Source organism: Zootoca vivipara, chromosome 17 (assembly GCF_963506605.1).
Source record: "Zootoca vivipara chromosome 17, rZooViv1.1, whole genome shotgun sequence".
In the NCBI taxonomy this organism is placed as follows: Eukaryota; Metazoa; Chordata; class Lepidosauria; order Squamata; family Lacertidae; genus Zootoca; species Zootoca vivipara.
Window position 1 is genome coordinate 33,830,787 of NC_083292.1, and position 22,639 is coordinate 33,853,425.

General features: G+C 51.6%; 1 protein-coding gene across 5 annotated transcripts in view; it reads left to right on the forward strand.

Moving 5' to 3' along the window:
• The window catches only part of SHC1 (SHC adaptor protein 1), a 46,778-nt gene that overhangs the window by 11,843 nt on the left and 12,296 nt on the right, over nucleotides 1–22,639 (forward strand). For 4 of the 5 annotated variants that reach the window (XM_035097929.2, XM_035097930.2, XM_035097931.2 and 1 more), the window contains 7 exons: nucleotides 5,548–5,709; nucleotides 11,695–11,765; nucleotides 14,533–14,596; nucleotides 17,917–18,036; nucleotides 19,566–19,619; nucleotides 20,391–20,442; nucleotides 21,174–21,300. In XM_035097929.2, the coding sequence (XP_034953820.1) occupies nucleotides 5,548–5,709; nucleotides 11,695–11,765; nucleotides 14,533–14,596; nucleotides 17,917–18,036; nucleotides 19,566–19,619; nucleotides 20,391–20,442; nucleotides 21,174–21,300 (650 nt within the window). Of the gene's footprint in view, nucleotides 1–5,139; nucleotides 5,710–11,694; nucleotides 11,766–14,532; nucleotides 14,597–17,916; nucleotides 18,037–19,565; nucleotides 19,620–20,390; nucleotides 20,443–21,173; nucleotides 21,301–22,639 lie in introns of those variants that run through there. The other variant, XM_035097927.2, reaches the window with a different exon arrangement.

Here is a 22,639-nt window from a genome sequence, read left to right on the forward strand (position 1 = left end):
CAGCATACAAGCTTTTCTAGGCCATTGGGAGTTGTAGTTCAGCAGCACCCGGAAGGCCAAAGGTTCCCTGCGCCTGACACATGTTATCAAGGGAGAAGGCAATGCATGAATCTAGGGAAACGGGAGCCTGTGACTTAGTGCATGTTGTCCTGACCACCTTGAAATAATAGGGCAGAAACGAAATGGAAATTTATAATTGGGGCAAAGACTGAAAGTGGGTTGCGAAGGCTGCGCAAATAGGTTGCAGGCTTTACAAGTAAACCCCAAATTATTACTGCATGTGACCTTTAAGGGGCACGATGAGCACCCCTTACAACGTCTTGTTTCGTTGGTGAATTGCAATGCTGTCGTTGACTGCCTTTATTGTGGCACGTACCACCAGAAAAACAACACTCCCTTGATTCTTTGCTGGCTTCCAATGTTCTGCGCTGCAGCGACCCCGTCTTGTGGCCAAATGAGAACATTGCTGCTCAGCCCTGAACACTTAACAAAGGAAGGCATGTATGGGTGGGAATTTCACAGGGACTAGCATCCTGGTGCCTGAGATTTGGCAGGTGGTTTCCACCTTGCATTTTATAGTCCGCCTGCTCACATTCCCCTCGGCGCTCTGATCAGACCACGGTGGCTGGTCAGTCTCACTCACTATTGCCTACACTGACCGGCAGGGTTTCAAACCGCAAGAGTTTCCCACCTGGAGATCTTGCAGGTGGATCCCAGGACCTTTTGCACCCAAAGTGGGTGCTCTGCCACCGAGCTGCGGTCCATCTCCTAGTAACAGAAGTTCCTAGCCCTCATGGTTCAGAACAAGCAGCAGGCTTTAAACGGCAGCATAGGGCGCTGCCTTGTCGTGAGTCAGACCATTCGTTCCATCTAACTCAGTAGTAGTGTCTACACTGACTGGCAGCAACTCTCTGGGGAATTGAAGCTGTGACTTTCTGCACCCAGAGCTGGTGCTCTAACCACTGAGTGCTTGCCCTTCCCCCTTAGCTTTATGTTAGGAGAACCCCCCTCCCCAGGAAAACTTTATCCCCGGACAAGAAACCACCTAGGAGGGCCATGGCTGCTCTTTCCGCCCCCTCCCAAAGCCCCTATAGGAATAAGGCCCAGGGGGCCTCCCGCACAGGGTGTGCCTTCCTGCCTCCCTGGCCCCAGGGTCCTTGAACTGGGGCTGAGAGGCCAAAGGCACATCCGGTAGCATTATTTAACCTTCCCTCCTCCTTCCCTTCCCTTCCGCTTCTTCCCTCTTTCAGGTCTTTAGGGTCTCATGATCCTGCCTCCCTCTCTTTTTTGGAGGAAGGAGCGGGCGGGTGAAACTCTGCCTCCTTCCTCCCCTTGAGAGCTTCTTCTTTTTAAAGGAACCGGTTCCAGTTCACAGTCCAAAGTGTTTAAAAGAAAATGAACACACACACACACACACAGATCATGTTTGTCCCTTTGCAGAACGAACCGGATCGGTTCGTGTTCCGTTTGGCGGGTGGGGAAAAGGCTAACCAAAATGACGTTAGCCAGAGATGAGGAGACAGAAGGTGATTAAATTTATGCATAGCCACGGAGAAAGTGGATTGAGCAAAAGTTTTTCCTCCCTCTCTTATAACGCTCGAACTCAGGGACGCCCAATGAAGCTGAAAGTTGGAAGGTTCAGCACAGAAAAAGTACTACCAGTATTCATGCAGCATGTAGTTAAACTACGGAACTCCTTCCCACAGGAGGCAGGGATGGCCACCAGCTTGAACCCTGGTCTCTCTCTCCCTGATCAAAGGCTTTAAACACACACACACACTGATATAATAATGGTTTAATTTCTTTCTCCTGACAATTTTGAACTTTCAACTTAAAGGCTCAAATAATTTTTAAAAAATACATGGTAAGAAATGAACTAGAAATTGTTTCAAGCTTTGTCCCCAAATGGACTTAATTCAGTTCCCCCAGCGATTTGGTGAACTTCACTCCTCTTCCCACCTGGGCTTTTGACCCCTTACGAACTGTCAGCACCTAGCGTATACATACCGTGTCTTTCTAATGCTGCGATCGGCCTGATCCAGCAGCCAGGCTCATCTTCTTATAGGACTAGACAAATTCAGGGAGGACAAGGCTCTTGGTGGCTGTTGGCAATGATGGCGACACCCTCCCTCCGTGGTCAGAAGTGATATGAATGCCAGTTGCTGGCCATTGCAAGTGGGGAGAGTGGCTGTTGCACTTTAGGAGTATTGTTTGGCCTCTGGAAAGGCAGGGCTAGAAGGGCCATTGGCCTGATCCAGGTGGGCTTTTCTTTTGTTCCCATGAGTGGCAGGGAGGGAAGGGGGGGCTCTTGCCTGTGGACTTCCTGGAGGAATCTGATTGGCCCCTGTGAGAACAGGATGCTGGGTTCCAGTGACCTGATACCAGGAGCTCTGCTCTTCTGATGTTCTTGGATACACAGCAGTATTTGTTGATCATCATTGGCCATACTGGCTGATGGGAGTTGTAGCCTTAACATCTGAAGGGTGCAAACTCAGAAAATCATATACCTGAAGGAGCGTCTCCACCCCCATCGTTCTACCCGGACACTGAGGTCCAGCGCCGAGGGCCTTCTGGTAGTTCCCTCGCTACGAGAAGCCAAGTTACAGGGAACCAGGCAGAGGGCCTTCTCAGTAGTGGCACCCACCCTGTGGAACAATAATTGCCAGACCTTTAGAAGGCATCTTAAGGCAGCCCTGTTTAGGGAAGCCTTTAATGTTTGATGGATATCTGTATTTTAATGTTTTGTTGGAAGCCACCTAGAATGGCTGGGGGAACCCAGCCAGATGGGCGGGGTATAACTAAGGAATTATTATTATTATTATTATTATTATTATTATTATTATTATTATTATTATTCATAGAATTGTAAAGTTGCAAGGGACCCGAAGGGTCATCCACTCCAACCTCACCCTGAAAAACAACAACAACTTGGCAAAGGCTGGTTTATACCTTTTCTCCTGGATTGAGGGAATTCGGTGCTTAATTATGGGATTAAAAATGGGATTTTAAAAATGCAGGTTAGCATGCATTTGCAGGTGGAGTGGGTGGGTGGGTGGAATGGTTTTGTGAGTAGTGCAGCTCGACTGATTGTGGGCTTCAATGCTATTGGCTCCTGCCCCCCCGTTTTTATTTTTATTGTGAGGATTTGCAGTGGTGATTTCGAGGTGAAGAATCGCTTCGTTTGGCTGGAATTGTCGTGATGAAGGGAAGGCTTTAAACGCTAAGAAACTGGGGCTGCCAGCGGAACCCGCCTTATCTGGGAGGAAGCCCCCTTGGATTCAGTGGGACTTGCTTCTGAGTAGGCCTAGGTGGGGTGACAGCCTGAGTCGTGTGTGAAGCCTGTCTCTCCTTTCGAATCTTGCTTCTTGCAGATTACTTGGACAAGGCCTTCCTTTGCTTCTCTTTCTCTCTCTGTGCAGGTGCAAGGAAATTAACAGTGGCCTACCTTGCAGGGTGTTGTGTCCACTTTTATGTCCTAAAGCGTTAACTAAGAAAGAGGGAGAGGGGGTGCTCCTATGCCGTAAGCAGGACACTCTAAAGAACTCCTGCAAAACCAGAGGTGTTGTCCAGTGGATTCACATGCAGAGTGGCCCATATTGGATCGGGAACCACCTCGTTGCGCAACCGGGCCCCATTCTCTCCTCTTCACCCTCTGCTCTTCCTGCCTGTGTCATGTCTCCTCCCCCCTCGCCCCCCTGTGCTCTTCCCACCACCCCCTCCAGCCTAGCTGCCGGAAAAACCTCCCTTCGCTTCCCTGTGCAACCACTGACCTTGATTTTCACAAGTGTTTGTGTGCTGCCGCTCCAGCTCTCTTCCCCCACAAGGCCCCACCTCCCTCCCTCCGCATTTTATTATACAGATGCCTTGTCTTCCTTTCCGCACATGGGAGAGCCGGGGGGGGGGGCAGAAGCCGAGCTCTTGTGAGTCAGCACTGCCCTACCATTGGCAGCGGGGGCTTGGTCTCTCTCTCTCTCTCTCTCTCTCTCTCTCTCTCTCTCTCTCATTCCACCGCACCCCCCCCCCACCCGCGCCCGCGCCTGCTTCTTCCCCAGAACAGGAGCCGCAGTCACTTAGAGCCCAGCAGAGATTGCGAGCAGGATGCGGTAGCAATTAGCTTCTCTCTGCTCTGGAGGCAGCAACTGCAGCCAGGAAGAGGTGTGGGGAGAGCCGAGATCGGGGCTGCCTGCTGGTTCCCGAAAGTGAGGGAGACTCGGATTCCGCCTTCTAGCCACCCCTTTGACCAGCCGGGTGCAGGGGGGCCACCACCCGTTTCCCCTCCTCTTCGGCTCCCGGCATGTTCCCAGACCTCCATCTCTCGGAGAGAGGCCGGCGTCTGCCGACTGGTTGACACGTGGGCTCCCGTGACTTCACAGAGGAGCCTTGTTCGCGTTCCTGGCAGACCCTGCGGCCGCGCCACCTCTCCGGTCCCTGCCAAGCTGGGCCCAGCTGGAAGGCGCTCCAGGGCCTCCCTGCTCTTGGATAATATTTTTTCTCCTTTTCAAATATATCTACCGGTACATTGCGCATCCATTCAGCGGAGCGGCAGGCGAGCTCGAGACTGGAGCATCCGCCGTTCTGGACGTCGGCCGCTTTCTGCATCTCAGCTGTCTTCCCCCTCCCTCCTGGGCTGTGTGAGACCTGCTGGCGGGGCGTGGGGTGCCTGTGACAGTGCCTTTGGCAGGCGGCCCCAGAGCAGGGGTTCCACAGGTGGCGTGACGGCTCTCCGGGGCGTGTGCCAGCCACTCCTCCCTCCCGGCCATCACTCCGGCCTCAGGGACTAGTCGGCGGCCTCTCCCTCTTCCTCTCGAGCGCAGCAAAGCTGCCCAAAGGTCGCTGGTCATCTGGTGGTGTTGTCAGGGGGCGGGGGGGCACGGAGCAACGTCTGGTTGATTCTGCGCCCTGTGACGACAACGATCTTTCACCTGTGGCACAGTGTCCCCAATTCCGCTGCCCTTATTGCGCCAGCACCTCTCTCCTCCGCAGCCATGCCTACAGGGGGCCGGCCAGGAGTCGTCTTGCTCGGATCCGTTCTGACTTTCGTGGGCTCCTGAGTTTGGTGCCAGACCCGCACACCATCGCCATCTCCTGCTTCTCTCTCCTCCGCTTGGTTTCGTCCCGTCTCCTCCGTCGGTTTGGGGCATGGATCTGCTGCAAAAGAGCAAATACAACCACTTGCGCAATGACTCCCTTTCCTCCTTGGAGGAGGGCTCTGTGGCGGCCGATGGGGACTCTCCCCTGGAGCCCCTGGTGGCGGCCCCCTCCCTGCCCAGCTCGCTGTCCTCCTCCTCGCTGAGCCCCATGCTCCCCCTGGGTGAGCTGTCGTCCGAGTCGGAGGACAGCCCCACCACCCTGTGCTCCTTCTTCCCCAAGATGGCCAACCTGAAGCTCGCCAACCCGGCCACTCTGCTCAGCCTCCGTGCCTTCTCCAAGGAGGCGGGCAGCTCCGGGGAGCATCCGCCGCCAGCGGCACCACCACCACCTCCTCCCCCCCTCGCTGCCGCGACTCCCTTCCCGGACTCAGCGGGGACTGTCGGTCTCTATTCCCAGGATATGAACAAGTTGGGCTGCCCCAAGAGGATGCGGGTGGAAGGCGGCCAGCTCGGGGGAGACGAGTGGACTCGGCACGGCAGCTTCGTCAACAAGCCCAGCCGGGGCTGGCTGCACCCTGACGACAAGGTGATGGGCCCCGGAGTCTCCTACCTCGTCCGGGTAAGTTTGCGGGGATAGCGGGGGGCGGGGACAGTAGGTATATCAGGGCATTTGTGGGTCTGGCAGCAAGTCCCAATCGCTGGGAACCCTGATTGGTTGGGACGCGTATGCTGGCTGGGATCGAAAGGGGTCAGAGTCCAGTGACACGTGGAGGGGCCGTTGGCTGGCAACTAGCTGGCGCTGCAGGGTCAGTATGGGAAAGCGGGCCAAGAGCTTTTCTCCCCTTCCTAGTTCAGCATGTTACTTGGGGTGCACTGACTGGCCATAGCTGCCTTTCCCTGCTTTCACACACCCCTCTGTTGCTGTGGGGTGGGGGGATAGTTGATGCCACTGAGAGAGGGGCTCGGATTTGATCTTGGGGGGTCTCCAGTTGCCAAGACCTAATGTGCCGGGGACATATTTTGCTGAAGTACGTGTGTGTGTGTGTGTGTGTGTGTGTGTTGGCAGTGCCTCTTGAGCTAAGAAAACAGTGCCTCTCCAGAGCATACAGAGAGCCTCTTTTCCATAGCTGGCCTCTCTGGGAACAGGGTAGGTTGTTCCACGTGGAGAGAGGACGTGCATGACCTACATAAGATGGGAGAGGGCTGTTGCTCCACAGCAGAGCATTGAAGGCCCCAATGGCATCTCTGGGTAGGGCGGGGGGGGACGGGACTGTCCCTTCTGAAGCCCTAGAGAGCAGCTGCTGCCAGTCAGCACAGACAGTAATGACCTAGATGATCTAATGGTGTGATTCTGTATGAGGCAGCTTTTGAATTCGGCTCCGCATCTTTCTTGATTCCTAGGAGGACAGTGCCTTGAAGGTAGTACCACTGCTTCGCATGCAGAAAGTCCCAGGTTCAGTCCCCATGGGCACCTCCAGGAATGTTCCCTGCCTAAAACCCAGGAGAGCCGCTGCCATTCGGTACAGATAGTACAGAGCTAGATGGACTGACTCTGTATAAGGCAGCTTCCTATATCTGTACAACACAGGTCAGGGCATCACTGCTATGAGGAAAGGAACATACTGCAACAGTCCCCAGCATCTCCAGGTAGAATCATGAGGACTAGAATCTTCCTGTTCCTTTTCAGAGGCAGGGCTATAACTTGACTGAGGGAGCACATGCAGTGTTAGAAACTCAGATATACAAGCTAGGCAACAAATGGCTCCTTAAACCAAGGTTGCAGTCGCCAAAACGGAATGTCTAGTTGCCATTTTGGGGCAAGACGGGTCCAAAGTCTTGTTTTTCAAATGATGGATTGGCTGTGATTGATTCTCAGTTAAACACCTGGCTAGTTCAGATGTCAACCCTGAGCTAGGTTAAGAGCTTTGAGAACTTAAAGAAGAAAAGCCGCTTGACCCAGGGACAGTCTACATATATATATATTGGCCTATTCCGACCTCTTTTTCTTAACGGGGACTGCTGCTGCTCAGGCTGCACAGAAAAAGCATTTTGGTTCCAGAAATTCATTCCGATTGTACAGATGAAGTATAACCGATAGAATTCTACAGGATATGGGGTGTTAGTGTGTGAAAACAGTCTGGATCCAAGGATCCCCAGATGGTGGAGATTTCAGGCACCATCCAGGAGCCCAGCCATCTTCACTTGGTCGCAAGTGGTTGAAAGCCAGGTGCACAATGCGCCTGGATAATTTCGAACACTGAGCACGTGCCTGATGGTCTCAGTTACCAGCATCTCCAGGTAGGGCAGGGAGTATCCCCTGTCTGAAACCCCAGAGAACAGCTGCCAGCCAGTGTAGGCAGCATTGAGCTAGATGGACCAGTGATCTAAGTCTCTGTATGAGGCAGCTTCCTATCTTAACTTGTCATTTCAAGTCTGTTGAAAAGACCACCAAGGAGAGTCTTGTTGTTCCCTTCAGCCCTCCTCCCCGTCTCCCAAGAAAGGCAGCGCTGCGGAGAATCCTGAGCAGGGGCCACCTCTTACTCTGGCCTCTTTGTGCAGAGATTGGGGGGGGGGGCGGACACACAGCCCCTTTTGCGCTTTTCTCCCCACAGAGGCTGCGACTGTGTGGCCTCCCTGGCAGGCATCTGTCCCGGGTCTTCTGCTCTGCCACATGATTGCTTCTGACAAGCGTGCGCCCGAGCGTCCATCCCCCGGGCCACAGCGCACATGCGCCAGGCGCATCGAGTCGACCGGCATTCCTCTTCCACTTCCCCCGCCCCCCCCTTCCAAGCCTCTGGCTGTGATGACCGCCAGCCCCAGATCTCCGCTTTGGGAGGCTGGGGCATCCCTCTGGTTTGCCGGAGTCCAGGGATTGGTCAGTACGTTGCTGCTGGTCCAGGTCCAGGCCTCTGCATCTTCATGCTGCCCGCAGGCTGCTTGGGAACTGAGATTATCTGGAAAGAAGGTCGTTCCACCCACCTGCCTGCCCCAGGTAAATGGTAGGTCTTGGTGATGTCTTGATACATCGCCCAGGACTGGTTTGAGGGCCTAAGCACGATGGCACTTTCACCCACGATATATCACCAGGTGAAGGCTCCATTGTGTTCTGGCCCTCAAACTGAGGGAGGAATAAGCTCCGCGGTGCCGTGGCTGATGGAGCACGTTTACTGCCGAGGGAGCTGAGTTGGTTTCACCTTGATGCCTCGTGGGGCCGGGCCCAACGCAGCTTGTTCCTCTCAATGCTTTCCAACGCTGGGAATGTATCACCATATTGCGATGTTTGGCTGGTGTTTGGCCCAGCTCTAGTGAACGGAACAGGCAGCCTTGCGTGTAAAGGGCAACCAGAAATGTTAAATAAACTCCCCCCTGATGGCGTGCAGAGTGCGTGCCTTGCTGTTCCCCCATTGGGTGTTAACGCACGATGGTCTGAAGTTGAGTCTGAACTGCCGAGTCAGGCCATTGCTCCACCAAGCTCAGTATTGTCACACTGGCTGGCAGCAGCTCCAAGGTTTCAGGCAGGGGTATTTCCCCCAGTACTACCCAGAGGTGCCGTTGGGGATTGAACCTGAGACCTTCTGCAAGCAAAGCAGATGCTTTGCCACTGAGCTGTCGCCCTTTCCCTGAAAAGAAACCAAGATTCTAGTCCTCATGTTTCTGATTTAATAGGAACATAGGAAGCAGCCTTATAGCAAGTCCGTCCATCTCGCTCTGGATTCTCTACACTGACCGGCAGCAGCTCTCCAGGGTATTTCCACAGCCCCACCTGGAGATGCTGGGGATTGAACCCGAGACACCTTCTGCACGCAAAGCAGATGCCCTGCTGCTACACAGACTCCTTTTAACCTCTGACGCCACACTGTGCCTTTTCCCCAACCCTGGGCTGAAGCCTCACTGAAACCTTTGTCTGGTGAGGGGCACACCACCGTGTCACTGGGAGTGTCTTTGCCCTTGGTGCCCCAGTGCCGACTCCGTACAGAGAACAATTGGTTGTACCCTTAACGGGAGAAGGTGAGCGGTAGGAGGACTAGAGTCCAGATCCGGGTCTCCAGTCCATGTTTTCTCGACCTCCGTTGCTGGTGCAGCACAGGAAGGGGGCCGGTTTTCCAATACCCTCCTCCTTTTCCTCCCCCTGCCCTTATATCCTTTTGGATTTATGCGGAAACAAATTCACACGCAAACCCCTGCAACCCACCCAGGGGGGACGCCTCTTCTCCTGCTCCTTTCCTGCATCCTTCTATGATCTCCAGGGTCAGTTTCAAGACTGATGTCTTGGAGGCAGCTGTGGCTCGGTGGCAGGACACCTGCTTCGCTTGCAGAATGTCCCATGTTTAATTCTTGCCCTCCCCACATTGGGCTGGCAAAGATGCCCTGCCTGAAACCATGGAGAGCCGCTGTCAGTCAGGGTTGACAGTGCTGAACTCAGATGGAGCAATGATCACAGATTCCTGTGTTCCTGTAGATTCAGCATCACGAGGACCGGAATCTTACAGTTATTTTTAAGGAAGGCCATAGCTCAGGGGCAGAGCATCTGCTTTGCTTGCAGAAGGTTTGATCCCCAGCATCTCCAGGTGGGGCTGGCTATGTCCCCCTCTGCCTGAAATCCTGGAGAGCTGCTGCCAGTCAGGGTAGACAGTATTGAGCTGGATGAACATCTGATCTGACTTGGCGCAAGGCAGCTTCCTGTTTTCCGAATTGCTGCTCCGTTACAGAGCCCGAGCCTTAAGTGTCCTTGGCTTAACCTACTCCATAGGGCGGAGACTCTGCAAGAGGACAAGTCTGCTGCCTCTTGAGTGCCCGGGAGGGTGGCAGAGGATTGGAAGGCGAACAGTGCCCTGAGAGCGTTCAGAGACAGGGTCTGGCAAGCAGCGCTTGCGTTGCCACTTCCCCTTCTCTGACTCATACTGGTAGCCTCGCCTTGCCTTGCTGGCGTCGCTGAAGTCTTTGTGTCTTCCCACTGCGCACAGCCGGCCTGGCAGGTGCCCAGTGGCACATCCTGTGCCAGCTGCTTGCCCCTTCCGCCCTCCCTCTTTGCTGTCGGTTTTTCATCCCAGCTGACGATTGCAGCAACGAATCTCTCCTGCGCCCTGTTCCACGAGCAGCAACAGAAAGGCTGCGGCTTAGTCGGCAGAGCACCTGCCTTGCATGCAGAAGGTCCCAGGTAGGGCTGGGAGAGACTCCTTTTTTGAAACCCCGGAGAGCTGCTGCCGGACAGTGCAGACAATACTGAGCTAGATGGATGGACCCAATGTTCCAAGGCAGCTTCCTGTATTGATAACCAGCTGGAAATGCCACCTTGTGATCAGGACCAAGAGAGGCTCCTTCTCCCAGGCTCTGCTGCGTGTAAGAGGTCATGGGAGCTGAGTTTGCTTTATCCAGATGAAGGATACAGTGTGTGTGTGTTTTGCTTCTCTGGGTGTAGAAACTAGCTCACTGCACAGAGGTAAAATTTGCATCCGTTCCTCCGCCCACTTCAGAAACGAGTCGGATCGGTGAGGAGTCACGAGTGTCTCCCCCTCCTGCTGCGACAAGCTCCCCTCCCACCTGGCCTCCCAGAACCAGAAGAGGCATGAAAAGGGCAGAGCAGGCTGCATGCAGGCACAGTTTCTGATTGTTTGGGGACATCCCTGAAGAGGAGGGGGCTTAGGCAGCTGTGGGGAGGCAGGGACTTTCAGTCTGGGCAGTTGATTCATGGGGGGGAAGACCGACCAGGGATAAGCTGCTGTGCTCACTGTATGATAGGAGGTGGCCTGGAACTGGGCCTTCTCTGTGGCAGCCCCCTAAGTTCTGGAATTCCCTCCCTGCAGAGGAGCGAGCCTCTGGCATTTCCACTATACAGTGGTACCTCGGTTTATGAACACAATTGGTTCCGGAAGTCTGTTCATAAACTGAAGCGTTCATAAAATGAAGCGAAATTTCCCATTGAAAATAATGGAAAGTGGATTAATCTGTTCCAGACGGTCTGCGGAGTACTTAAACTGAAGCGTTCATAAACTGAAGCGAACTTTCCAATTGAAAGTAATGGAAAGTGGATTAATCCGTTCCAGACGGGTCCGCGGAGTACTCAACCTGAAGCGTACTTAACCCGAAGCATGGGTGTAATTGGTTCCGGAAGTCTGTTCATAAACTGAAGCGTTCATAAACTGAAGCGAACTTTCCCATTGAAAGTAATGGAAAGTGAATTAATCCGTTCCAGATGGGTAGGCTTCGTTCATAAACCGAAAATTCGTAAACCGAGGTGTTCATAAACCGAGGTTCCACTGTACAGCCTTTGACCCCTGAGATGGTTGTTTTCGGGGCCCATCGCCCTATTCCTGCGGCTGCATTTGGCTTTAAATTGTCGTCGCGCTCCTTGGGTCCTGCTGGCAGAGGGCAGAAAATAAATTCAGTGATGGTGGTGATGACTAATAAGGATAATACTGCAACTTGGAAGTCTTCCAGGGGCCCTACCTGTCCTCTTGTTCCCTTAGGGAAAAAAGGGGAGGTGAGCAGGGTGGAGGTGGAATAATTGATTCAACATATCTGGATGATGGGGATGAGGGTGAATGAGAACAGAAGGGACTTTGGGACCTAACAGGCTCTCTCCCATTCTTCCTTCTCCCGTCAGTACATGGGCTGCGTGGAAGTGCTCCAATCCATGCGGGCTCTCGACTTCAACACGAGGACCCAAGTCACAAGGTGAGCTGCACAGTCATCCGGAGACCGGGGGTGGTGGTGGTGGTGGTGGTGGGGCAGGGGAGGTCAGACGGGAAGCTTATGTTGTGCTGCGCACAGGCTGCAATCAATCACTCAGGGTCACCAACTGGTTGGATGCATGGGAACGGTGAGGAACCAGCTGGGGAACCCCCAAGGGAAGAAGGCTCAGAGCCCTGGGCTTGGTGGTGGGGCGACGATGCAAGTGGTCAGAGGGAGAAGACTAGAAAGAGGAGGTGTCGGAAGAGGAAGAGGTAACAGGGTTTAGGAGAGTCAGTAGCAGAGAGGAGTCCAGAATCAGAGGCAGGAGAGTGGGGTGAGGGAGGCCAAGAGGCGGAGATAAGACAGGCTGCTGAAGAGTCACAGGTGTCTCCCGTGACCAGCTCCCTTCCCCATTTGTCTCCCAGAACCAGAAGAGGCATGAAAAGAGCGGAGGAGAGGTTGGCTGCATGCAGGCTCTCAGTCTCCGATTGCTTGGAAAAAAACATGGGGAGGAGGGGGCTTAGGCAGCTGTGAGAAGGCAGGAACCTTCAGTCTCTGCAAGTGCTTCATGGGGGCAAGATGAGTTGCTGTGTTCATTAAGCCCGGAACTCCTATTCGGACTCTGTTTTTTGCTAATAAAGAGTTAACTCCAACTTGCTTGGGTGATTGACTGCCGCCTCGCTCCTGTCACTCACTAACTCCTATAACCTTTGAGAGGGTGTGTCCCATTGTGTCTCTGCATGAGTTGCCGCTCTGGGCTTACTTCCTTTCCATATCTGCCTCTGTGTGTATGTGTGCAGAATTCTGCTGTACCTCTGCACCGTACTGGGTATGGCTGCATAGGGAACATTGAGATACACATGTCTCTACATGAGGCTTGTCTCATGCATCTCTACATGAATTGCTGCTTTGTGTTTGCCTCCTTCCAATGTGCATTTTTTCAGTGGAGGTCATTTAGCTTGACGGTGTGATCCGATAGTCTTTCCTGCCCTCAGAGGAGGCTGCCTGTTGTGTCTCTGGATGAGTTCCCGCCCCAGGTTTCCTCCTGCCAACTGGCACCTGTTGGGGAGCCAATTTTGTGGCACCTCTCCATTGGCTGTGTATTGGCTCAACCAGTCACTCCCAATGCAGAAACACTGTGGAATTACCCACTGTCCGGGGAGGCTGCCTGTTGTGCCTCTGGATGGGACACTGTCCTTCCAACCAGGCTTTGCTGGGGGCCAAATAATTCTGTTATGCCTCTTCATTGGCTCAATCTGTTGTCCCAATGCAGAAATGCTGTAGAGCCACCCACCATTAAAGGAGGCTACTTGTTGTGTCTCTGGGCGAGACGCTGCCCAATCAGACTGTGTTGGGGGCAAAGTCATTCCGTGGTGCATCTGCATCAGATGCAAACTGGGTCCCTGGTGCAGCAAGATAAGCTGTGTCTCCCCACCCCTGTTAATTAAATCCCAAGAACCGAGCCTGTAAAACCTGAGACTCAGTAATAATATTAATAATAATTTTATTATTTGTACTCCGCCCATCTGACTGGCTTGCCCCAGCCACTCTGGCCTTGGGAAGCCAAAACTGGCTGCAGAGAGGCAGGCTGCCCCAGCTCATATCCTCTACACAGCCTTTAGCAGCAGCAGGAAATAGTTAAAGCTGGGTTGGAGGGGGGAGCAGAGAGGCGTGTGTGTGTGTGTGTGTGTGCGTGTGCGCGCACTGTAAGCCTGTCCATTACCGGTGGCAGACGCAGGGTCTGGAAAAAGGTGACCGGAGGGAGCAGCCAGCAGGAGATGGAAAGGCTTCAGCAGCCAAGCCCCAAGCCTGCTATCAGCGGCCGGCGTTTTTGTTTTTTGTTTAATAAAAAAAATTAATCCGCTAAAGACAGGAAGCGTTTATACAGCATCATCAAATATTAACAGCTCTCGCTCGATTTCTTCCCCCCACGTCTTCTTCCATCCTTGCTCTGCTACCAAGGAGCCAGGAGACACACACACACACACACACACACACACACACACAAACCAAACAAACACACAGTGTGTGTTTGTGTGTGCATGGGCTGCCTGCAGGGGTCACATGTGGCTCTTTAGCCAGCCCTGGGGACCACACACCCCCTCCCCAGGCCACGCCCCCCCAATCCACCTTGCTTTGCATCCTCTTTGGGTGTTCTTTCCTGCCCAGAAGGCGTCCTTGAGCCCTTGCTTGAGTGGAAGGGTGACATGCGAGAGAGTGTGTGTGTGTGTGTGTGTGTTTAGAAACCTCTCGACTCTCGGGTGGCTGGCAACGTAGCCTGCTGGGCAAAGGAAGCAGAGCAGCGACGGGGCAGTATCTCGTCCAGAGGTGCCCTCCCTTAATGGCGGGCAATTCCACAGTGCTTCTGCACCCGGAGCGATCGGTTGAGCAAGTGCACACCTGACATAACGATACTACAAAGGTAGAGAGTCCTAAGAGCCCTTGTGGGTGAAGCCAGCAGCCCGCCTGGTCCAACTCCCTCTTATTTATTTAATTTATATACCGCCCTTCATCAAAAGAAGTCAGGGTGGTTGGCCCATGCTGAGAAATCAGGCTGCTCAACATGATGGCAGGTCTTTGTCCTGTTCCGGCAGGGCAGTTCAATGAAAGAAAATGGGCGAGGGTCCAGGTGAGCTCGTCTGCCACTTTTTGCCAGTACATACTTGAGATTCCTGCATTGCAGGGGGTTGGATGACCCTCAGGGTCCCTTCCAGCTCTACAATGCTAAGATTCTATACACCCACCCCTCATTTCTCTCCTCTTCCTCCAGGGAGGCTATCGGCCTAGTCTGTGAAGCTGTGCCTGGTGCCAAGGGAGCCGTTCGCAGGAGAAAGGTGAGGTGGACAGAGAATACTTCATTGTTGCTGTTTTGCTATTTGGCTCTCTGTGGTCAAAATTCTTCGCCCCATACATCTCAAGAGCTCCGGCGCCACTTTGAAACTGTCATGGCTTTCCCCCCAAATACAGTGGCACCTCGGTTTACGAACTTAAAGTCGGTTCTTAAACTGAAACCGTTCTTAAACCGAGGCGCGCTTTCCCTAATGAGGACTCCTGCCGCCGCTGCCCTTCCACCGTTCGGCTTCCGTTCTTAGACCGGTGTAAAGTTCGCAAACCGGGGCGCTACTTCTGGTTTTGCGGCGTTCGTAAACCAAATCGTTTGTAAACAGGACTGTTCTTAAACCGAGGCACCACTGTATTCTGGGAGCTGTGGCTCATGACGGGTGCTGAGAGTTGTTAGGAAGCTTCCCTCTTCCTCTCCCAGAGCTACAATTCCCAGAGGTCCCTAGGAAACGGGATTGATTGTTAAACCACTCTGGGAATTGGCAGGTAAGCGAAAAGAAAAGGAAAAGGAAAGTTTCCAGGTGAGAGATGGGACGGTGCCCCCACTTTCTGTGTGAGACAAGGGTTGAGAACTACTTTTGAGAGAGAACGCTGCGTTTTCTCTTTCTCTGCTTTTTTATTTTTATTTGGATTAGTTTCCTTTATCTTAACCATATCACAAAAAGCTTTAATAAAAAAATCTTGCCAGACTGTGTTGCTTTGTGTGCAGCTACAAATTGGATTCCTCATGCAAGACAGCCTTCCGCAGTAATCCACTGGTAATCCACTCTCCTTTCAGTGCAGTGCATGGGTATAGTATACTGCAGCAGAGAGAGAGAGAGAGAGAGAGAGAGAGAGAGAGAGAGAGAGAGAGAGAGAGAGTGTTACAACTGCTCGAGTCTATTAGGGTATGATTCTGAGAGCACCCTACAATATTTCACATATTCAAGGGTGTAACTTGTAAAAATGTCTGTGTTTTTAACCTATCACTGTTTTCCTGAAATGGGGTGGGGGTGGGAATCCCCACTGGGAATTGTTATCTCTGGGAGGGCAACAAGAGTGGGCTGGGTCTCCCAACGATCTGCAGCCCCCCCCCCCAAAAAAAATGTCAGGTACCTTTGGGGAAGCCATGGCTGTTTATGTTGGCATTGCGGTGGTTTAAATCTGTAGTTTGAACAAGGCTAGTGTTGTTGTTGTTGTTTAGTTGTTTAGTCGTGTCCGACTCTTCATGACCTCATGGACCAGAGCACGCCAGGCACTCCTGTCTTCCACTGCCTACCGCAGTTTGGTCAGACTCATGTTGGTAGCTTTGAGAACACTGTCCAACCATCTCGTCCTCTGTCGTCCCCTTCTCCTTGTGCCCTCCATCTTTCCCAACATCAGGGTCTTTTCCAGGGAAGCCCAAGTATTGGAGCCTCAGCTTCAGGATCTGTCCTTCCAGTGAGCACTCAGGGCTGATTTCCTTCAGAATGGATAGGTTTGATCTTCTTGCAGTCCATGGGACTCTCAAGAGTCTCCTCCAGCACCATAATTCAAAAGCATCAATTCTTCGGCGATCAGCCTTCTTTATGGTACAGCTCCCACTTCCATACATCACTACTGGGAAAACCATAGCTTTAACTATGCAGACCTTTGTCGGCAAGGTGATGTCTCTGCTTTTTAAGATGCTGTCTAGGTTTGTCATTGCTTTTCTCCCAAGAAGCAGGCATCTTTTAATTTTGTGACTGCTGTCACCATCTACAGTGATCTTGGAACCCAAGAACAAGGCTAGTAGTCTGTGCAAAGATCCCCAAGCAAGCAAGGCAGAACCAACCACAGAGGACAGAATAGCTCTTAAGGGCTTGCGATTTGGGTAAAAGGAGCTGGTGTGAGGATGCGTTCAGCACACCCCAGATGGAACAGCAACACTCCAGAGTGCGAGATGCGTGAGAGCCGTGCGTGCTTTTCAGGAAAGCTTGCACATGTGTCTCTGCGTGATTTGATTTGAGGTCTCCAGCCTCGGCCCCCCTTTCCCCCTCAGGCTGGGAAAAGGGGACCGAGTTGCTGCAATAAAGGCCCGGCGCAGGCGAGGCTGATCAATAGATAACCATAACAGCTCGTCTAATGGACGGAGGAAAGTGGAGGGGCATGCACAGGGTGGGGAGGTGAGGGGGCTGTTTGGTCATCAGCCCATCTCCCTTTTGTTCCTTCTGCCCTTCCCAGGCTCGCTCTTTCCTCTTCCCGCTGTGCACCTTCTCCCTGATCTCTTAGGAATACAAGGAGCTGTTGGATTGTTTGATTGATTGATTGCCAAGACTTCCAGCTCAGTTATATCTGCGCTGGCTGGCAGCAGCTCTCCAGGGTTCAAGCAGGGTTCTCTGCCCAGCCCTGTCACCTGTCTGCCTGCCTTACTTAACAGCCAATCCCAGGGGCCCTTGGCTCTGGCTCTGCCTACTGTGGGCCTCCCACCCCCCAGTCCCAATGGCTACCAATCACCATTTCCGAATAGGAACACAGGGAGCTGCCTGATACATACTGTAGAAATAAAGATCCTAGTCCTCATGGTTTTGAACAAGCAGCTGCTTTTAAATAGAGCCTGCCCTATTCTGAGCCATACCATTGGTCCACCTAGCTTAGTATTGTCCGCACTGGCTGGCAGCATATCTCTAGGTTTTCAGATTTCTGTTCAGGGATGGATTGAGACCTTTAGAGGCTCCTAAGCACTTAAAAGGTTTTGGTGCCCCCATAGATCTAATTCAAAACAGAAACAATAAAATAATTTTTTGGTTTTTCAAAATGAAACGAAACCTACAGCAAGATGGAAAATGATGTTTGTTTCTGTATACTTCCACTTGATTTATATTTGAAAAACCTCCTCCTGCTTTTTCTAATTGCAAAGTCTTTGATCAGATCCTTACATAACACATCTGCTTCTCTACTTAGTAGAGATAAGGCATCCAGCTTGCTTTGTTGCACTGTATGTAGTTCTGTTGGTATTTTTAATACGCTCCAACAGAGAAAATGAAACACTCAGACGAGCAATTTGTGACTGTTAATGTTAGAAATCCGGCAATGGAAAATTTCTGCCGTGCCCCCCCCTTCCCTTGATGCCCTAAGCATGTGCTTATTTTGCTGATTGGTTAACCCAGCCCTGTTTCAGGCCCCATAGCTCAGTGGCATGTAGAAGTCCCCAGGTTCAGTTCCCCGGCAATCCTGGGATGTTTTACAGAGAAGGGCCATCGCTCCGTGATAGAGCATGTGGTTTGCACACAGAAAGTCCCAGGTTCAATCCCGGGCTTCTCCACCCGGTGCTGCTGCTAACGGCCTTGGGGTGCGTCTCTCTCCCTCTCGGCAGCCCTGCGGCCGCTCGCTCAACTCCATCCTCGGCAAGAGCAACCTGAAGTTTGCCGGCATGCCAATCACGCTCACCATCTCCACCAGCAGCCTCAACCTCATGGCGTCTGACTGTAAACAGGTGAGGAGATATCTTCCCTCCCAACCTCTTCCTCCTCTGGGACACACTGTCTAGGATGAGTGCTTGTACCTCGGCGACAGATAGGGGTGTTGAGGATCATGGGCACTTCCACGTGGCTTAGACAGCCTTCCCCCTTGCAGGATGTGACCCTCCAGATGTTGCTGGTTTGCAATTCCCTTTGTCCCTTGACCATTGGCCATGCTAGTGCAGCTGTACATCTCTCCATCCCTGCTTTACACCTCTGCGAGTGCATTTAATGCGTGATCCCTGATTGGCTGGGAAATGCATCTAAGGCAGGGGTAGGCAACCTATGGCCCGGGGGCCAGATGCGGCCCAATCACCTTCTCAATCTGGCCCACGGACGGTCCGGGAATCAGCGTGTTTTTACATAAGTAGAATGTGTCCTATTATTTAAATGCATCTCTTGGTTATTTGTGGGGGCTGCCTGGTGTTTTTACATGAGTAGAATGTGTGCTTTTATTTAAAATGCATCTTTAGGTTATTTGTGGGGCATAGGAATTTGTTCATCCCCCCCAAAAAAAAATATAGTCCAGCCCACCACATGGTCGGAGGGACGGTGGACCGGCCCACGGCTGAAAAAGGTTGCTGACCCCTGATCTAAGGCAAGGCTGAGGTATTGCTGGGCTCCAACTCTTATTGTTCCTGACCACTAGCTGTGTCAGCTGAGGCTGATGGGAGTTGGAGTCCAGCAACATCTGGAGGGTCAGAAGTTCCCTATCCCTGAACTGGACCACTGTTTGCCTTCTCTAAGCTAATTCTCTGATCACAATCCTATCTTCTTCTAATGTGGGGAAGGGGAACTTGTATCCCTTCCAGCTACTGCTAGGCCACAACGGCCATTGACCATGCCAACCGCGTCAGGGGTGCTTCCCACACACGGAATGCGCACGGCAGAGTTTATTCTTATCGTCCAAGATAACACTTACAGTTGCTTCTACGGCTCTGGATACCTGCACACAGCAATTTAACATCTAGGCAGCTATTCCTGGGTCATTGCTCTAGGGGGCGTTGGCAGCAACTGGGGATGACTCCCCCTCCACCAGTTTATATACCTTACCCTAATGGACTGTGTTCATGTAGCCAGAGACTGCGCCTGCGCGGACGCCGTTTCTGCTCTTCCCACTTCAGCTCTCTCCTGGTTCTGGATGTCAGTGCTACAGGAGAGGGTGGAGAAGCACCCAGCCCTTCTCCTGCCTAACTTGCCTCTTCCTCCAGCTCTGCCTCCTGCCTCCAATTCTTGCCTCCTGGCTGGTACAGGCCCCCACAGACGACTGCCCCCCTTCCCCTGGTGCCCACTTGCCAGCGTCCTGCCAGTCCCTGCCAGGGCATCAGGTTGGAGAAGCCTGCCTTGGGGAGCTAAAATCTGGTTACTCCCACAATCCAGGAGAGCTTGACTTTACTGTAAGAATTTCAGGAGGGTGAGAAGGGGCGGGGAGGAAGTTCGTTTTGTGTTTTTTTGCTGTGCTTTGCGTCTCATTTTCCCTTCTTCCTTCCCTTCCATTGTTCAGATTATCGCCAACCATCATATGCAATCCATTTCTTTTGCATCCGGAGGGGATCCGGTGAGTGTCAAGAGGGTTTTGTGGATGGGTTGTTTTCAGAGCAGGGCTAAGGATTTCTCCTTCCCTGGTAGAACATTCTCCCCGCTCCCTGGTTTGCCCCCTAACTTCGTTCTGGGGTTTCTGGAGACGGGGTGGGATGCACATGGGGGAAAACCTCCTGCATTAATGCTAATCCTTACACAGAAAATTAGTTGAGTACCATCCTCTCTGCATGTGGCCAATGCATAGACTCTCCCTGTGGCTAGCAGAACCTGTGTAAATTATGCAGATTAACGCTGTTTGCATAATTTATGCAGGTTGCAGAATTCCAGTGATACGTGCTGTGGAATTTTTAGGGTCTTCAAGCAGACTCCATGCAGACTGTATTCATTCCACTGCACCCCAGTTGCTAGATCCTTTGACTAGCCATTCTCCCCTCCAGCAGGATTCAGATAACTTCTTATTACCCTCCTTCATGTCAGGGAAACTGAGAGCTGGTGTGGTGTAGCATTGAAGTCTGGGGAGAGCCAGGTTCAAATTCCCACTTGTTCCCAAAGCAAACTTTGTGACTTTTGGCCACACACACGTACACAATCCTACCTTGCAGGGTTGTTAAGAGTAAACCAGGTAGGAACAATTTACACGCTCTTGAGCTTCTTGAGGGAGAAAGGTGGGGGATAGATAGATATAGCAAATAAAGCAGCGCCAATGAAGGGTACTTGTGGGGTCCTTTCTCTTCGCCCCTCTCTCCTCTTTTTAATCTGGCATTTATCAAGTCTCCCATCTTCCCAGGACACGGCCGAGTATGTTGCCTACGTTGCCAAAGACCCTGTCAATCACAGAGGTAAGAGGTTCTGCGCCAACCAGAAACTTCCTGGGGCCGGGATAGCTTCGACTGGGTTTAACAGATTTGCATCCGGCTTTTCCAGCAACCGTGTTCAGCTCGCTCACAATAATGCCAGCAGCGTTTTTTTAAAAAACCGAGCGAGCATTTCAATCAGAATAATCGTGGGGTTTTTTTAATTAAAAAGTCTCGGCTCCCGACAGACATGCCAGCGACTGGGGGGGGGGCAAATTAGGAGGCCTGGTGGGCTTGATCTAAGCCTGTGGGCCAAAGGTTCCCCACCTCCAGTGTAAACAGTCCTGAGCTGGACGAACCCAACGGGTCAGGCTTGGTAGAAGGCAGCTTCTCGGGAGAAATGATCGGTGATGGCGCTCGACAACATTTCATGAGCTGTTCGTTGATATTCTGTTAGCATGCACTGTTTGCTTTGTTTTTGCTTTGGATATGAATAGATAAATAGATAGATAGGGGGAGGAGAGAGAGAGAGAGATTCTAATTGCTATTAGATTTCATTAAATTTATAGATATAGGTATAATGTGTGTGCAAAATATGTATTTACGTCGGTTTGTAACTGATTTTTTTATCCCAAATTTTTTTATCGTGCTTTCAGTTTGCTTGGGTTTATTTCATTGTGGGGTGTTTTTTTTTGCACTGCTTCTACTCTTGAGCACCCAAAACAGCATCGGATACGACCTGTTAGCTTATTCTGCTTCTCCCTGCCCCCCAACAGCCTGCCACATCCTGGAGTGCCCCGAGGGGCTGGCACAGGACGTGATCAGCACCATTGGGCAGGCGTTCGAACTGCGCTTCAAACAGTACCTCAAGAACCCTCCCAAGCTTGTCACCCCTCATGACAGGTAAAGGCAAGCCAGTTTTATCGAGCAACAGCTGGAGGGAGGGCCCCCAACCCCTTTCCTAGACCAGTCATGCCCCAACCAATCAGGGATCACATATTAAATGTGTGTACAGTGTTGGAGAATATAGCGATTACATGGGAAAATCACACACCGTCTGAAACTCAGACAAGGAACAGAATCTCCAGGATCCTGTTTATATGCTGTGACATCTCTTTGTTTTTTATAGCAGACAGCTGTCATCAGGAGCATTTGCAAACAACACTTGAACTTTTTATTTTACTCTGATGCTTTATTTTTTCCTGGAGCTGCTTCTGATTCTTCCTTTTTGTAACTATAAACTTTTGCATGACTTGTCTTTCTTTACAAGACTTGCCTAAAATTTGCTTGTTTCCCCCCTCCCCTTTTCAAATATTTTTTATTGAACAACTGCAGGCAAGAACAGCAATGAAAGGAAAAATAGTTTTATTTTAAAGAAAGGTTAGTTGTCAATAAAAAAAAATAAAGGATGCAGCTATGTGATTTACTGAATCGATAAGAAAACATAACCAAGAGGAGAGAAGGACGCGTGTTCTGTGATTAGAAAGGGTTCCATGGTTTTTAAATCAAAATCATTGCCATTTTTTTGAATTTTCAATTTTATGTAACCTTGGACTGTACTAAGTCTGGACGCTTGCTTAGACCTGTGGGTACCTAGCCCTCCTGAGCTGCTGTTTGTATATAAAATTATACCTAATGTCAAAGAAGCCATTAGGTCCTTGGACACTCAAGCGAGATTTCCGCCCCCCTTTTTTCCAAGAAAAAAACCATGCAAGGTTTTTCAAGAAGGACAATTCGCACTTCTTTCTTTCCTGTGGCTGTCTTGCATCTTGTTATCTGCCTATTAAAACGAAATAAATCTTGTTTGCGGAGGAGGAGGAGTAGCAGCAGGAGAGGACTATAGACTCTGTGCCCTGTTGTCTGCCCTCCCTAAGGCATCCGATTGGATCGTGTGGGGATGCTGAGCATGTGATGAGTAACAAGTAACTAAAGAGTTAACTGTGTACTGTAGCACCTGACCACTGAGGAAGATCATGTTACAGAATGTACCAGAAGTGTTTCTGTATGTTGCAGTTGGTTTCGTTTCTGCCTGGGAGACGGTCGCAAGATGTCTGCGCTCTCACCAGGTTGTTTGTTATTTTTCTCTCTAGAATAAACTTAAGTAGTTATTAGAACACTTTGGACTCTGTGTGTTCTTAAGAGGCTTTTTATCCAACGGCTATACAAGCTTTCGCTGTGTGAGAAGAAGAACTCTGCTGTGTGTGTTTTACTGCCAGCCCGGTTCTACGGAAGCAGAGAAGCG